General features: G+C 46.5%; 1 protein-coding gene across 1 annotated transcript in view; it reads left to right on the top strand.

Annotated features, from left to right (window-relative positions):
• Positions 1-34: 34 nt before the first annotated feature.
• The window catches only part of LOC119171781 (zinc-dependent metalloprotease kuz), a 63,769-nt gene continuing 46,906 nt past the window's right edge, over positions 35-16,897 (top strand). The window contains exons 1-5 of the mRNA XM_037422618.2: positions 35-222; positions 10,183-10,324; positions 11,807-11,928; positions 12,053-12,315; positions 14,187-14,531. Of these exons, the coding sequence (XP_037278515.2) occupies positions 165-222; positions 10,183-10,324; positions 11,807-11,928; positions 12,053-12,315; positions 14,187-14,531 (930 nt within the window). The 5' untranslated portion in view covers positions 35-164. The remainder of the gene's footprint in view (positions 223-10,182; positions 10,325-11,806; positions 11,929-12,052; positions 12,316-14,186; positions 14,532-16,897) is intronic.

The following is a 16,897-nucleotide window of genomic DNA, read 5'->3' as shown; positions in this document are numbered from 1 at the left end:
AGCGCGGGGCAACTTCGGAAATCTTGACAAAAAACAACAAAGTATCAAACCACAGTTCACTTTTGTGTCTGAGCGTGAGTGCAGTGTCTGTGTGCGTTGTTTTGACACGGCCTTCCTCTGTTGTCGGGGCCGGAGTGCAACACACGGAACCAGATGACAGTAGGATGCGTTCTGAACTGCTGTTTTTTATTATAGCACTATATGCAACAACAGCTGATTGCGGTAAGTGGAGTTCGGACAATGTCTGTTTCGGATATCCGAGTCAGGGCTAGAACGCTCTCACGCTCCTCTGCCCGTGTCCCCAAGCCCTTCGCTTCATTCGCTTTCTCGCCTTTTAGGCTTTTCGATGCTACAGCTTTTTGTCGGGGCGTCTTGTGCTGTCGATGCTGGCATTCTCACGCTGAGCTTTAAAGCAAGAGCGTCTTCCCATTCGACATCCGAGTCGCGACTGCCGATGGCCATTTTAAAACGATATATAACACGTAGCGTACTTGATCAGCTCCTTTCCTAATTGTTCGGGAGTGCACAACACGGGGCATTTCGGCTGAATATGCTAGATTGAATCGATGCGTTTCTGCGTATGACTCCAGCGGCCTTGCTAGCGCGCGCTTTCGCGAGCAAGGCGGTCCATTGTGCTCGCTTAGCAACCGCCGGAAATTCACCGAAATTACGGGAGCATGCTGGCATTGTGATGCGCGGTTTGTTTGCCTTAATCAAACGCAGCCGCGCTCATCTCTGTCCCGTCCCAAATGGAACGAAAGAGCGAGTCCCCGTAGACAATTCGGCACGCTCGGGATAGTGGCCAGCGCAATACCTTGCATCGCGAGTTCGCAGGGGTGCTGTCAAGAGTGCGACTTGCGTTGGCTTTCCGGACGGTGCTCGCCCCTCTGTGCCTAGGTAACGTTCACGTAGGCGTGAGTCATACACGTTTCCGTCACGTTAAGTGAACTGAGCGAACTTCAGAACGAATCAGTTACCCTGTGTTTGTAAACAGCCGACGATGTTCCACACGTACTACTATATGATGCGCTTATTTAAATGACGTGGATTAAACAAGTAAATATTTCTTAGTGGTGTCATATTCGACGCATAATGTAACCGGTAGTGTCGAAGGCCACATTGGCCAACACACGACCTCTATTTAGGGTCGTTTGTGCGGGCATTATTACCAGCGGATGACATTAGCTGGACTTTTTGGAAGCCCTTCATCGGACTCGCAGTGCGGCTTCGGAAATCAACGCCGCGTCGTTTCCCTAAGAAAATTGACTCGCCCTTCTTTCACTTCCGTTTCTCATTCCTGTCGGATCGAAAGTTTTATAAACAAGGAAGTTGTCGCCTTGCCAAGAGTCGTGTCGCTTTCTGGCACTTTCACAAGTTGGAAGCCGCGTCTTTGTGAAAGTGCTTGGTAGTCAAGAGCGCGTTACTTCGCATCGATCAGTCCTTGAGACGCCGGTCTCTTCCCTATGCTCCTTTACGGCTTCCCTGCCTGTGAGAGCTCAAATGGTTTCGTTTGTGCCCCCATCGTGCTTTCACAATATTTGGGATGTTAGCAATACTACCGAAAAAAAAAAATGTCGGGATTGTTCACGAGGACCCTAAAATGCGATCTCGAAAACACATTGTGCTAGCGTCATTAATAAATCGCGTTTTCTTATAACATTCGAAACTGAATTTGCGCCACTTTGGGGCTGCACTTGTGTGTCTGATAAAGATGCGGAACCCAATCCACCGCGGGCGACTGGCCAGGAGACGTAAAGTTTCTCGCGCAGCTTCATACGGTCTTAATCGTTCTGTCAGGGATCTTGGGATTAAACGTAGGAGGGGAAACGAAGAATACTCCAAGCAGCTTGTTTCGATCGGATCTCACAATTCTGTGGAAACTTGGCGAGAGGACCGGAAACTCGGTTTGACGCGATTGCCTTGCGGCTGCCGTCTGCTTTGATGCGCAGCGCGCGGATCCCATTTTCTCGGAGCCCGTCTGTACACAGCGCACGGAAAAGGCGGTGACGAGTGGGCGAACACTGGTCTCTTTAGGACGTGGGCAATTACACGCTCCAAGCGTCTCGGCCAGATCCACACTATTTTTAAATGGACGGCGCACTCGCAGACGTAGAAAGGCCGGGAAACTGCTGAGCGAGCCTCGTGCTGTGTGGACGGGGATATTTTCCCTCCATTTTTGGTTCTCGCACGTGGTCCTTGGGCCTCAGTTGCGTGTAGCATTAATTACGTCGGTAGTACGTGAAGTGGTTTGCAGCCTGTCTAGAAGTACGCGCTAAAGAGTGTATTCAGTGACCGGGGCAATGACCTTACACGCATCTGGTTAGCTCTAACTAATTTTACTAAATTATTGCCAATTTTGCTTGTTAGGATCGCGAAATGTTGCCTAGTGCAAGCTCGCACGTGGTTCTTGTGCCTCAGTTGCGTGTAGCAATAATTACGTCGGTAGTACGTGAAGTGGTTTGCAGCCTGTCTAGAAGTACGCGCTAAAGAGAGCGTATTCAGTGACCGGGGCAATGACCTTACACGCATGTGGTTAGCTCTAACTGATTTTACTAAATTATTGCTAATTTTGCCTGTTAGGATCGGTAAATGTTGCCTAGTTCAAGCTAGCGAACGATGTCTTCACTCTGGGTTGAGTCGTCTTCTCAAACTTTTTTTGTTGTGTTGGTGAATTACCAACAACAAAAGAACGAAGGACAATGAACTTGTATCGGCAGAAGACTGCATTCCAAAATATCCTCAAAGTGAGTGACCTAGCATATATTTAGAACTTCTAAATAGCACGAACCATGCATTTGGTGCCAGTGGCGTCACAATGACCGTCATCGTTGTTTGGCGCGAAATACAAACAAAAGCTTTGGTATTTACTTTTGCTTCTACTGATCAATCAGTTCCCGCGAAATAAATACTTCTTTTCTCATGGTATGCTTCATATTAAAATAATGTGAGTACACTTCTGCGATACTGTTATTTGCATCTAACAGTAGTTGCGAAGTGGGGTGTGTTAGGTTATTTGGGCCATTTGGCTTGTTCACCTATGAAAGGGGCAGCAGTGTGTGAATGTATGGCCAAAATACAGGCAGACACTGTAATTTTGACACTGTAATGTATTCCGCGTAGGATGATTGATGTGGGGTTTAGCGTCCCAAAACCACCATATGATTATGAGAGACGCCGTAGTGGAGGGCTCCGGAAATTTCGACCACCTGGGGTTCTAACGTGCACCCAAATCTGAGCACACGGGCCTACAGCATTTCCGCCTCCATCGGAGATGCAGCCGGGATTCGATCCCGCGACCTGCGGGTCAGCAGCCGAGTATCTTAGCCACTAGATCGCCGCGGCAGGGCTGTGCGTAGGATCAAATGTCGGTGTCACTTGGTGTGATCTCGACTTTCATAATCGCTGTACTCGCTATTGGAAGTGACGTACGACTGGTATAACACTCCAGTAACACGTGACGTTTTTAGATCGCGATCGGAAGGAGCTCACATGACTGACTGCGTCCTCAAGCTCACCTCATCCAGTGGACTGCATGACGATAGTTATAGCGCGAGAACAAAACGACGACACATAGACAAGAAGGACACGAAAGACACGTCCTTCTTGTCTCTGTGTCGTCGTTTTGTTCTCGCACTATAACTATCGTCATGCCATATCAACTAGCCCAAGCTGCCACACTTCTAAGTGGACTGCAGATACGAAATGAGTTCAGGACAGTGGAGGATGTTGGAGCGTGCGAGATTGAATCCACGCGACAGTGAAGGGATGTTGGAGCGTGCGTGGGTTAGGGGAGCGTTCGAACAAAATGTCACTTTGTGGTGCCACTATAGAAAAAACGCCTTTCCTGTGCTTCGTGTATGGGCCATTTGTGAAGGGGGATTGACGTCAGTATTCTAGCTAGAAACGTATCGATACATATCTCCAGAATCACTAAAACCTGGACGCCGCAGTGTTGAATTGCGCAGACAGGACGGCAGGGTTCTGTGCAGAAATATTTTTCTGGGGGGAGGAGGGGGCACCACCTTGATATAAAGTGGAGGCCGGGTAGATGAATTATCATTTTGCGCTGTCTATGCATGACTAAAAACATTTCGGGGGGGGGGGGGCACACGGGCTTGTGTCACCCCCTGGCTACGCCACCACGTAGGACAGAGCTACGACAGCCAGACCACATGTGTGTGTGTGTCTTGCTCTAGTCCCTGCAGTTTCTGTGTAAGACTGTGGATAGTGAACCAACTGACCCAGTGGTCGGCCATTCTGAACACCGTTTGCACCGATTATGAAAAAAAAGATTGGTTTTGTTGCACGGTTATGTTTCAATCCGTATAGCGAGACCGCTTGGGAACCTCATGAAAGAGATGGCTGAGTCCCGTATCATCAGCTTACCAAAAAAAAATATGAATCGCAATATGGGAGCAAATAATGCGAATACCATTTAGCAAAGGCGCTGTACTTTATTCCGTGTGACCTATGCTGTATAGCATAGCTATCAAGCTATGGCGCCTATATAAGTTTAGGAGATGATGCCTTCGTGGCTGGTTCGTTTTGCAATACATTAAGAGATAAGATTGTTGAAGGGTGGTGTAAAAACGGTTGCAGCGTGCGCGTGATTCACGTACGTAATGTAGAGCGCTCTGATTTGTAATTGATTTGGTTGCTCTGTGTGTCGCAATATCGTGTCTGTCCGCAACAACACTGGCATGGAATTGAGTAAACGCAACTCGCTATTGCTGGCGTATTTGTCAACGTGGCACGCGGGAGGATTAACTGTCGGGGCCCGCGCGAGTCTTCGTAACAGCGGAATTGTTTAGCTAGTTGTTCCTTGTACGCCCCTTATTAAAAAAAAAAAAAACGGGGATTACAAATGGCTATGTGCCCGCATAAATCGGATAAGTCCCAGTACTCACCACTGGTCCACTAAGTATGAAGAAAGCTAATGTAAGCAGATGGGTATGTGTCATCGTGCTGCCTGTCACACAATTATCATCGTAAACCGGTACGTGCCCCCCCCCCCCCCCCCCCCCCCACACACACACACTGTGCAAGTTTAACCTCGATATAACCAAGCCCAACCTAGCCACATCATGCTTAATCTCGGCCCCGCCGTGGTGATCTAGTGGCTAAGGTACTCGGCTGCTGACCCGCAAGTCGCGGGATCGAATCCCGGCGGCGGTGGCTGTGTTTCCTATAGAGGTGGAAATATCGTAGGCCCGTGTGCTCAGATTTGGGTGCACGTTTAAGAACCCCAGGTGGTCGAAATTTCCGGAGCCCTCCACTACGTCATCTCGCATAATCATATGCTGGTTTTGGGACGGTAAACCCCACAAATCAGTCAGTCAATGCTTAATCTCGATATAGCTAAGAACTTCCACCTAGCTACAACAAAGTTCTGGCTAGCTAAAGCTACAATAAGCAACCCGTTGAAATATGCGAACGTTTGCTTTCAGAGCGATATTCTGTATCTCGTGCTTGGACGTCCGTATCGTGTTTACTTGTGGTTTAATTCGAAAAATCAATGCACTGAGAATCGATCTAGCAAAAGCCCATCAACGACCTAGAACCAACCTGCATCGCCAGCTAAGTCCTTGAATGAACCCATTAAAAACCAGATTAGTCTTCTGATTTCGTCCAACTTCGCTCTTTCAAGCGTTGTGTGGCTTTTAATGCTGGAGGCCGTGCCAATTTTTATTTTATTTTTCGGCTGCCCTTAATTACTGGGAAAGTGATCGAGTCGTCCGTGAGATGGCCTTTGCTGGGCAGAGAGCGAGTTAGGCAATTCAGCGCTTTTTTTTTGGGGGGGGGGGACACGGGTCATTGCAGCTTAAAATAAAGCGGTGATTGTGTTTGACGAGCGTGGCGCCATATATGACTAGTTGCCGGGACAATACAGTGATACGCTATCGCAAATGGCACACATTTGGTGCTTATCGGTAGCTGTGGTGGGCAAGGATGTGGCACGAAGTTTGTTTTCCTGACTCCATGCTTACTCGTGCAATCGTACCAATTGTTGACTTTCCGATGTAAAGGGGGAGAATGAACTGTATACCCGACACAGTGAGCAGTTCGACTGAGCTTGGTGCTATAATTTATCCGCTTTTTGAAGACACTTTAAAGAGGAAACACTGAGGCGGTTGCGACTAATGAAGTGTTACGTCATTTTCGAAATTTCACGCGTACACACTGTGTCACTTCGTTGGCGTTACGTTACAAATTTAGAATTATTTTGTCGTTTTACGGCCGTGTGCCTCAAGTTTTTGGAATTGGCAGCACTTTTGGTTAAATTGTGATGGTGTAGGCCATACTTAATTACAAAGCAAACAAACAAACTTTGAAGACGCTTGAGTTTTGCCTTAGAAAGCTCATCTTGAAACGGATAAAATATATGAGCACGCGATGTTATGCGGGACCGATTACGCTGTCGCGTGATACGGAACGCGATAACGTAATCGGTCTCGCGTGCATCGCCTGCTCATGTACTTTTTATTTGCATCTTTCTCGATCTTTTCGCTCAAGGACATGATAAATTTTTCGCTGACAGCCAACGACGCCGACAGTGAAATTTCTCAACGCTTTGGAGTTTAAATTAAATGGGCGTCATCTGTTCTATCGTGGCTAAGGTGCACGATAGCTTCAAGGTGCACGGTGTCATCACCACTGTTTTCACATTTCCCCCTTGTTCGTGATTGCCGAATCGATCTCGGCAAGAGTGGCTTTTCCCTTCGATGGTTTGTTTGAGGATGCTTTAGTAAATGCAGCTCGATATCTTTCGGAGCCCCGCCGCGGTGGTCTAGTGGCTAAGGTACTCGGCTGCTGACCCGCAAGGTCGCGGGTTCGAATCCCGGCTGCGGCGGCTGCATTTCCGATGGAGGCGGAAATGTTGTAGGCCCGTGTGCTCAGACTTGGGTGCACGTCGGAAAACCCCAGGTGGTCAAAATTTCCAAAGCCCTCCACTACGGTGCCTCTCATAATCATATGGCGGTTTTGGGACGTTAAACCCCACATACCAACCAACCATCGATATCTTTCGGTGCCCCTGTAGCGCGTACAGAAGCGTTTTGTGCCTGCGTCGTAAGTCAACTGTGCACGCAAATTATCTATTCTGAAATTCGATGCATGACTCCCTTTCCCACCTCTTTACGCCAGAAAAAGCTGCGCGATCGTAAATCGGGGAGTGCTCGTTAAGTGAGCAACCAACGCTTGCACACATCCTGAATGTCTGGTCTGATAATGTGACGTCCGATAAGGAGGGGTGGGGTGGGGGCGCTTTTATCCTCAAAAGGTGAACGATCCTCCCATTTCTGGCTCTTTATTGTCACCGTGCAATTATCTGCTGTGATTGCTCGGCTGACAGTCGCAGTGCAACATCACCGGTCTCCCCGCTGTTCTGTGGCCACCCACCGCTTGGCGTGTGATACCCCGCAGAAATACCCCAGTCTGCGCCGTCCCAATTATTGAGGTCGCACGCGCTAGGAATCTAATTGATTGATTTGTGGGGTTTAACGTCCCGGGGGAATGTAGAAACCACTCATGATGATAGTATATGCGAACACCAGCTCCGTTGTAAAAGTAACTGGTGAACGAGAAATAAAACCACTGTTATCGCGGGCTCGATTACCACCTAGCGATCTCTCCAAGACATTTCTCGACTTGTTTTTTTTTTTTTCAGATCTTGTAAAAAAGATGTTTTATCTGGTCGTTTTCGGATCGGCTTGCTTTAATGTGAACGTTTGTGACCGATGTTCATATCGCCTGAACCATGGTGCAATGCGACTGTGTGGTTCCGAATAGTCCACGAGCATTCATTTTGTTCACCGCGATTTTGTCCCTACGCTTTAAGCGCACGTTCTTGGAACGTGTCGCACAGCCGGCCGAAGAACCGGAAACCTTCTCATATCCTACCTCTCATTTCATTATCGCGTGTAATCTCCTCGAGATATTGCCCAGCCGCGGTGGTTCAGTGGCTAAGGGCTGCTGACTCACCGGTAGCGGGATCGAATCCTGGCGGTTGCATTTTCTATGGAGGCGAAAATGCTGTAGGCCAGTGTGCCCCCCATATTTGGGTGCACGTTAAAGAACCCCCAGGTTGTCGAAATTTGCGGAGCCCTCCACTATATGGCGGCTCTCATAATCATGTGGCGGTTCTGGGACGTTAAACCCCACATATATCAATCAATCAATCAATCAATGAATCAATCAATCTTTTCGAGATAGCAAAGCGCAGTGCATCCGTTTCACCGGCCGCCTCGTCGATGGGCGTCTTGTCTCACTGACGTCTTGCCTGAGCTGGTAAACAAAGGCTGCAAATTTCCCGGGCAGGACATCGTCGGCGCGTCCGTTGAGGTGCGGGCGATTTCCTCGCGCGCGTTGGTCGGGGCAGGCGCAGAGCGAGGCGAGGCACGTGATCCGTGCATCCTATCCCACTTTTGCGTGGGCGTACAGCGAGGTTGGGACGCGAAGCGCGCGGCATGCTCCCTTTTTTTTTTTGTCTCTTTTTGTCGTTGCATAGTTGCTCGGCGGTAGTGGGCACGGTCTGCCCGATCGCGCCTCGAACAATGGCGAGGGCGAGGGGCTAGGCGGTCGGTTGACGACTTCCTGAGGTGAACCGCCACTCCTCCCGTCGTCGTGCCGCTGACGCGACCGCTACCACAGGCATCATTTTTGAGAGAGGGTGTTTTTTCGAACGGAGCCGGTTGGTGGTGTGCATCGCTGCGAACAGCAGCTGTGTGAACTAGTTGGGCGCACGGACCCTTTTGGCGAGCCAGCTTCCGCCGAGGTTTGGGTGCCCCAACGAACGGGTCGTCCTGGTTGACCGCAGAACGGGTTCCGTTCACAGGTGGTGCTCGCGTTGCGCTCATGTATTTTTAATTGCTCTTGCTCGCAAACAGACTGGTTCTCCTCCGTTTCTCTCGCACTGCTGGAACGACCAGCCACACGTGTATACCATTACATGGATTTAATTTTAAAAAGCGGTGACTAGTAAAGTTCTTTTGCATTAGATCAGCCTCCAGTGCAAACAATTGCTTTTTGAGGTTTTTGGAATTATTAAACTAGGCTTAGAGGTGTGGGTATATACATATAAGGAATCATAGGTGGCACAGCTGTGGGTGGGTCGGGGAAAATAATTCTCTTTCCTCAATTTTTAGTTTGCATGTAGTACAATAGAAAGACAGAAATATACACACCAGTGTACATGTATAAGTCTCAACTCTCGTCCCTTGAAATAAAATGCCTGCCACACTTGTGGAAATTATTGCAAAGAGTATGTACAAATATCGCAGAGTGTAATGTGCTCTTTACTGTATCTTCTGAGCCCTCCTCGAACATGTTTCAATAGCCTACAGAAAGCATGTATCAGCCTGGCTAATACCTACTTCACGTGTTGTTATACTTGGCCTTCAGAATTGTTTGTGTTCTGAGCCCATTATATAAAGCCTTTGCTAATGCACAAGTTTTGGTTCTCCGGGACCTTGAACGGGGCAGTTGCTTGCACGTAAAGTTGCCATACAATAAATACATTTCACAAGTGAAAACAAGGCAGAGAAGATGATGTTCACAGGACATTTGTTACACATCAGGTGAGGTCTATTGAAGGTCGTGAATGTGCCTTTCTTTTCGCTGTCTTGTTGCAATGCCAGTTCTTGAATACTTATAACACCTGTCAGAACGTCTATAGAATGTCCAGACATACCTAGCTGTTTCAATCAGTGCTGGCATAACGCAGAATTTATTCTTACTGTAGAGACTGTATGAACCTGAACACTAACAGTCAGTTATCATATCCTTAAAAGCCAGCTCCAACAAACTCGTCCATGCATAAGGAAGGCTTTCACATTGATATTGATAAAATGTAAAGCAGGTCTATAACAGTTCTTACTATGTGCTATTAAATATTGTTTGAGGAACCATATTAAATTTTCTTAGACAAGCAACAGTTTGTAGTAGAACAGAGTTTTCAGGTCATCAAACTAAATACAAAATAAAGGTAATACTGGCAGACTGGCATTGTCCTGAAATATTAAACATGGATGTCATAACCTTTCTGTTCTCTTCACAGCAGGAAGACGTACTTTACTGAAGGCAGTGTGTTGTTTATATTCCAGTTTTCATTTTGCCAGCTTAGCTTTGCTACAGGCTCATTGCCTTATAATGAAAGCCGACATAATGTTCGTGTTCTCTTTGCAGCAAGGAGACTTAATAGGTTTGTACGACACTATGAGCCTTTGATGTACAATCATGATGATATCCATGAGCGACACATGCGCATCAAGAGGTCTCCACAAGACCAAGACGCAGCACTTCACCTCAAGTTTTATGCACATAACAGGTACGACCAGCTTGGGAAGCCCTGTATCCTCTGTATGCTGTTTTCCTAATATACCTGTTGGCAGCACTTTACATCAGTAGGGATTCTTTGCTAAAAGATCATGCGTAGCAATAATTACGGATCACACTAATTCGAAATGCCTGTTTACGAATTTTTCATCGCAAGCTTCCATCTTCCCCTTTCACTATTTTTTTTGGAAGCCCACTAATAGTATTTTGCAGGTAGCTATTGAACAGACACCATTTCATGAATGTCTACAATATATATATATTTTTCACTATATGTGTATGCACCAATTAAAACTCCTTAAGTACCGGTGGCTGCATTTGTGTAAACAGCTTGTTTGTGCTTGCTGTGTAAACATCTGGCCAAAAGAGCTCAGTATACCACATTGGTTATCAGACGGAAGGGAAACATCTGCATGGTCAGTATGTCTCGAGTTAGTCTCAGTGTGCTGCATACGATTGCTGCTGATCACTTTGGTGAAGGCAGTACGATGTTAGACTGCCCGTTCGAAGTGAAACCAATAACATAGTGCATACGCATTTGGGGCGTATGGTGTTCTTTGTATGTTAAAATAGAACCTGATTGACTGGCAGAATAATGAAGTAATAAACAACATAATTAGCACTACTAACTACTGAAACTTGCATATAGAAACACTATTTCATTTTCTTTCTTAGAATGTTGTATTTGTATTGAATGCCATTATTGTATGTGGATGTTACTCATTTGTAGAAAGTGCATCATTCTTCATGCATAAAGAGGATATAACCTTCTCTTTAAGGGGTGCCTTTAAGATGATATATATATATATATGTGAAAATGAAATGTGTACTTGCATGCATTCAGTGTTTTAGTTATTGACCACCACATTGCAGTCTACTTGCTCTGATCTAACTGCTTCATACATTATCAATTGATTTAAGAAAGGGTCTTCAAGAGCCATTGCAACGACTGTATACATTCAGTGCAACATACTGACGTAATCCACGTTGCTCGGTCGTTGGGCACTTGCACTGAATAGAATCTATGCAACATATGTTGTGCATGCTGTTGGTGCCTGTTGTGTCCATATAAAAAGAAATGTTGAGCTATTTGTGAAATTCACATTTTTAGAGAACCGAAGTATTTGCATATCATTCTTCCACAGCAACCATCCAAATCATTTTGTGCTCAGACCTTGCTTAGAAGCACAACTATACTGCTTAGCTAGGATTGATGTTCAGGCGTTGCATTGTATATTTACAGCATAAGTAGGCATGTGCAGAAGGTAAGCAATTCTTCAAAAAAAAAAAAATTGATGGGTTGGGCTTGTTGATGGTTGCTATGCCTCTTCATGTTCAGAGTTGCCCCATTAATTAGCATGTAGTTCAAGAAAGCTTGAGCGATGCTTGTTAGTACTTATAGTCTGTTGCACTTTACACCTGCGGAGCTGTACTGCTTGTTGATTAACATGGTGGGCACTTCTTATTTTTGCAGACATTTTCATTTAAGGCTAAAACGCGATGCATCAGTATTCAGCAATGACCTTGTGATAGAGGCACATGACAGGAGGCCGCTGGACGTAGACCTGTCACACATTTACTCTGGGCATTTAGTAGGTGAGTGCAAGCATTCTCGTAGCATGCTCAGCCTATTCTGGGCCTGCGTACCAGCTTGTTGAATATTCCGGTACCTTGCAAAATCCTTTATCACTTTGTTTAACTAGCTTTGCTCTTCTTTCAGGGGAGCCAACGAGTCATGTATTTGGGGCTCTGCACGATGGTGTGTTTGAAGGGCGCATCGAGACAACAAAGGGTCACTATTACGCTGAGCGGGCCAACAAATACTTTTCCGATGAACGTCCATACCACTCTATCATGTATGCTGCCAGTGATGTCGAGCTTCCAGACCACGAGAATGAAACTGCTCAGCCTGGCTGTGGCATCACGGAGGACGTGCGGCAATGGATGGACAGAGTTGCCAACAGTGCTGTGCCAGATACGGCTGTGAGTTGCCTGATCCACCTCAATCAACAGTTAGGCATAGATGCAACATCCTGAGATATAAAACGTTGGGCTCTGTTTTCAACCCAGCCTTCAATTACAATACCCTGTTTTAATTTACAGAGCAAATGTTTAGTCTTGATGACAGGAAGTCATGTCAATGGAATAATATCGGTGTTTCATAACAATTTTCATGACCTTGGGCAGCTACTTTGTGAAAGGTACCACGGTATGCTGACTGGGCGCAAGTAGTCACATTTATTTGCTCCATACATTAACTGTGGCATTTTACAATGAGATGTGTAAATATAGTGTACTGGCGTGTGTTGGGCTTTGTACAAAAAAATTAGTTCGATGTTGTAAGGATTCCATCCTATGTACGGCTGACGCAAAAGGGTATAACTAATGTTCCAGCCGCACACAGTCGTACCGTGCACGATTAACGTCCCCTATCCGTAGCTTGTCTCATTGCAGCTTCACGGTTTCGGGCGAATAAGGCAACAGGCTAGGTAAACAACAACACTTTATTGCTATACGTCAGTAATAACGCGTAAATGTCACATAGAGACACTACAGAAAACAAGGGTAGACACTTACACCTTGGTCGTTGTCGTCCCTGTCCCGCAGGGGGTTCCGGGTTCGACCTTTTTCCTTGGTCGGTGTCAGAGAGAGCATCTGACACCATCCCGGTTTTCTTCACCATCCCGGTTTCCCCTCACTGACGAGCATACGTTCCCTCGCTGAAAGAGGGGAAGCCTGCTCCATGCGCAGGGAAAGGGGGATCCCGAGTGCCGGACGCGGGGGTGTTCAGTCACTTCGCAAGAGGCTTTATTGACTTGTGTCTCGAAGGGGCAGTCATGTCCCCGCAACTAGCCTGCCGCGCTGCCGTAAAAGGGAAAGGGTAGCTGGGTGCACGTGCTCGCCCACAATGTTCAGGTATCTTGTTTTGAGGTCAGTTTCTACTTGAATGCCACATAATTTTCTTGCCTCTTGCTTATAATACTAACAATATCAGGGGTTTTACGTCCCAAAACCATGATATGATAATGAGAGACGCCGTAGTGGAGGACTTCGAAAATTTTGGCCATCTGGTGTTCTTTATTTAATATGCGCTGACATCGCACAGCACACTGGTTTCCACCGAAATGCGACCACTGCAGCTGGGATCGAACCCGCGACCTTTGGTTCAGCGGCAGAGTGCCGTAGCCACTGATGCACCGCAGCGGACTCTTGCCTCTTGTTTGTGCCACATTTTATTACTATTGGTTGAGAATGTAATATGGCACTTCTGTGTAGTATGCTTAGCATAGACTGCAGGTCTTCGCACGAGAGGCTGATCCTTGCTTTAAGTGCTTCATTATTCATGTGAAACTGCCCAGTTCATTTCTTGAGCACTTCATTTTTGAACGAAAAGCTATCATGGGAGGTCAAAATAGAAAAGACGTTGGTAAGACAAAATAATGACACCCGCAAAAGAGTACCATGTTGTTGAATTTATCATGCCCTCCTCTTTGCAGCTTGCACACTTTGCGAGCAGGAACAGCTGCACATACGTGTTGTTTGCTAACAGCATTCGAATGTGCTGTGTGTATGTACATGTGTTCAAGTACATGCTGTAAAAGCGTTGCTGATATATTTGCAGCTAGTACAGTCAAACCCCTTATAAGAGACACTGATATAAGAGACAAATGGGTATGAGACATCAGAATGCTTACAGTAAAGTACAGGCTGATAAGAAAAAATGCATGCGTGGTACTCTGTTTATAAGAGACATATAAAAGAGAAGAATTGCTGCTTGGAGCATGTCTTATATAAAGGGGTTCAACTGTACCTCGAAAACATTCAGAGTGACTGGCCTTGTGACCTTATTACAGGAGAGTGGCTGGAGCAAGCCAAGGCGTGCCGTGCGCTCTCCAAGCGAGGAGGGGCACCACCATTTTTCGGAGGCACCTCAAGCTAAGTACCTGCGGTCAGCAGGCGGTTTGCATTTGGGCACTGGAGGGACCAGCTACCTGCCAAAGAGGCGCGTCTGCAACCTGTTCGTGCAGACAGACACCTTCCTCTGGGACCACATCACAAGCACGGGCAGGGACCCTGTCAAGGCGCGTGAGGAGATCTCCTCTCTCATAGCCCAACACGTCGATGCTGCCAGCCGCATCTATCGGAGCACCAACTTCAATGGAATTCGGGATATCAAGTTTGCCGTGCAAAGGATACGGGTATGTGTTAAATAGGTTTGAATTGTAAAGAGTTCTCAATTATTGGTACAGACCTTTGCAACAGAGAAAAGTGTTACCTCCTTCCTAAACTGTTGCACAGGAGTACAAAGGCTGATGTCACAGCCTTGGCAGTGTATTTTTGGGAGGCCAAGCATATTAGCAACATCCCAAAAGGCTTCTGGCAGGCACCCAGGGAGTTTTTGATGACAAAGTGCGTATGTTTGGTCACAGGAGAGACAAGTGTGTGAAGCCACGTTGCTGGCACCATCTTGTGGCTCAGCTTAAAAGGGCATCTCTTATTTGTTGGTGTCCACTGATCTCAATTAAATTTTTTTTGGTACTCCAATAATCTGTGCCAAACTAAACTTACTGCAAGTCATTTAATTTTTATGAAAATCAATTTTTCAAATAAATAGCGACTTCATGAATCCTTTGAATGCTGGCCACCCTGCATTTGTGATGAAGTCTATATCACTACCTCACCAAGCAGGCAGTCAAAAGTGAACAGTGATGATTCAGAGCTAAAATTGTGAGTGATAACACTGCCAACAACTTTGAAAAAGCTCGAACAGCTTGATGTATTGTCAGATTGCATTGCAGCTTCCTAGTTTCGGGCATCAGCACTCTGTGCTCTGTGGTTACATTATGGTCAATGTAGACGTTACTTGAAGCCGTAGCCTGTTTGTTTTTTAGGTTTTGGCACGCTGTTTTTTTTTATTACTTAAAATTGTGGATGAGTTTGTAAGCAATAGAACTGACCTACCTGATATGGCGCTGCCAAAACCATTTGAAAACATAAATGTAGTGTAGTTAAAAGAATGCCAAAGCTCCCCTTCAAATAAAGGAATGAACTATTATAGCTCTAATGAGTCATATTCAACTTATGTGCCAGTGTAAGGCATTAAGAATGGAATCCTGTCTACATACAATCTTTGCTCTATTTTCAAACTGTTTTCGCCTAAGCACTTGGCCAGAAGCCAGCTCATCGAACTGTTTGCGTCTGGCTAATTGATTGAGGGCAAAAACTGAATGAATAGCAAACATACAACATACTGCCCAGCTAAGTTTCTATTAACATGCACTTCTTTTCGCTTTGTGTTGTTCCAGATAGCATACATGCAGAAAACATAAATGTTTTCATGGATTGTTCTTCAACAAAGCGTCTCAAAATATTGCTAGTAGCATCACTGATGGCCATGCTTCTATTTGTTGTTGTTTTCATACCCACTATTTTTTCCGTAATATACAAAAAAGCTGAACCTACCGGATTTACTCGATTCTACCGCGCCCTCGATTGTAACGCGCACCCGATTTCCACGACGAAAAAAAAACAAAAACAACGTAAGACATCGATTGCAACGCGCACCAATTTTTCTCGCTGGCCCGCACGACCACACCACTCGAAAAAACGACTCCTTTCAAGAGCGTCTTCCATTTAAATATGAGGTACGGCGAAGCTTGTCCCCATCTGACGTGTAACAGAGCATTGCCGTCACTAGTTTTACCGTGGACCGATGTCAGCACGCGAACTTGCTTCGCCCCCTTTTTCTCGACAGTTGTGGTGCCAGGCATGTCGAAGTAAAGAGGCGTCTGATCAGCATTCCCGATTTGCCCAAGCAGGTGGCCGTTGTTGTGCCGCAAGTTTAGGACGAACCTCTGAAAACTGTGAAGCTTTTCATCGTACTCCTCCGCAAAACTTTTCGCATATGCCTGGTCGCCTTCGAAGGAAAAAGCTTTTCCTCTTCATAAGGTTAGTTAGCCAGCACCTGCTCGCTTTAAACTGGCTCCGCATTAGCCCTTTTTCTATTCTAAGGCTAACTGCATAGCCCGCACTTGGAGCAGTTCTGTCGTCGCGGGCCGCCGTGCCGCTCGCTGCCCAAGCACATACTCGCTGAGCAGCTCTTTAATTTGCGGAAACCGACCTTGCTGTGGTCCACTGAAGCCTTTGCGTGAAGCTTTGCTGTCGACAATCTTCTGCTTTTGTTTCCGCCAGTCCCGCACGCACGTTTCGGAACTCCAAACGACCGCGATGCAGCCCGCTTTACGTCCGTTTCGGCACACGCGATGACTTTTCTTTTAAAAGCGACACGGTGGTGTACTCGTCGAGTTTTTGGAGTCGGCCCTTCCATGCCGTCGATGCTAATGCGCACCAAGATGACGAACTCCTCAGCACACGTACGAAGTGCCGCACATGGGAAACACATAGGCAGAAATGGCCGACGCGCCATGCCGACGCACGTAGGGGGCGGCCATTTCGGAATGCCGATGGCAATAGAATGACCGTATTCATTTTTTTTTTCGTACTCGATTCTAACTCGCATGCGATTTATGAACTCGCTTAACCGGAAAAAAGGTGCGCGTTTGAT

The sequence above is a fragment of the Rhipicephalus microplus genome, chromosome 4, assembly GCF_043290135.1.
Source record: "Rhipicephalus microplus isolate Deutch F79 chromosome 4, USDA_Rmic, whole genome shotgun sequence".
Taxonomy (NCBI): domain Eukaryota; kingdom Metazoa; phylum Arthropoda; class Arachnida; order Ixodida; family Ixodidae; genus Rhipicephalus; species Rhipicephalus microplus.
Note: the sequence above shows the minus strand (reverse complement) of the source record. Positions and strands in the feature narration are given on the sequence as shown.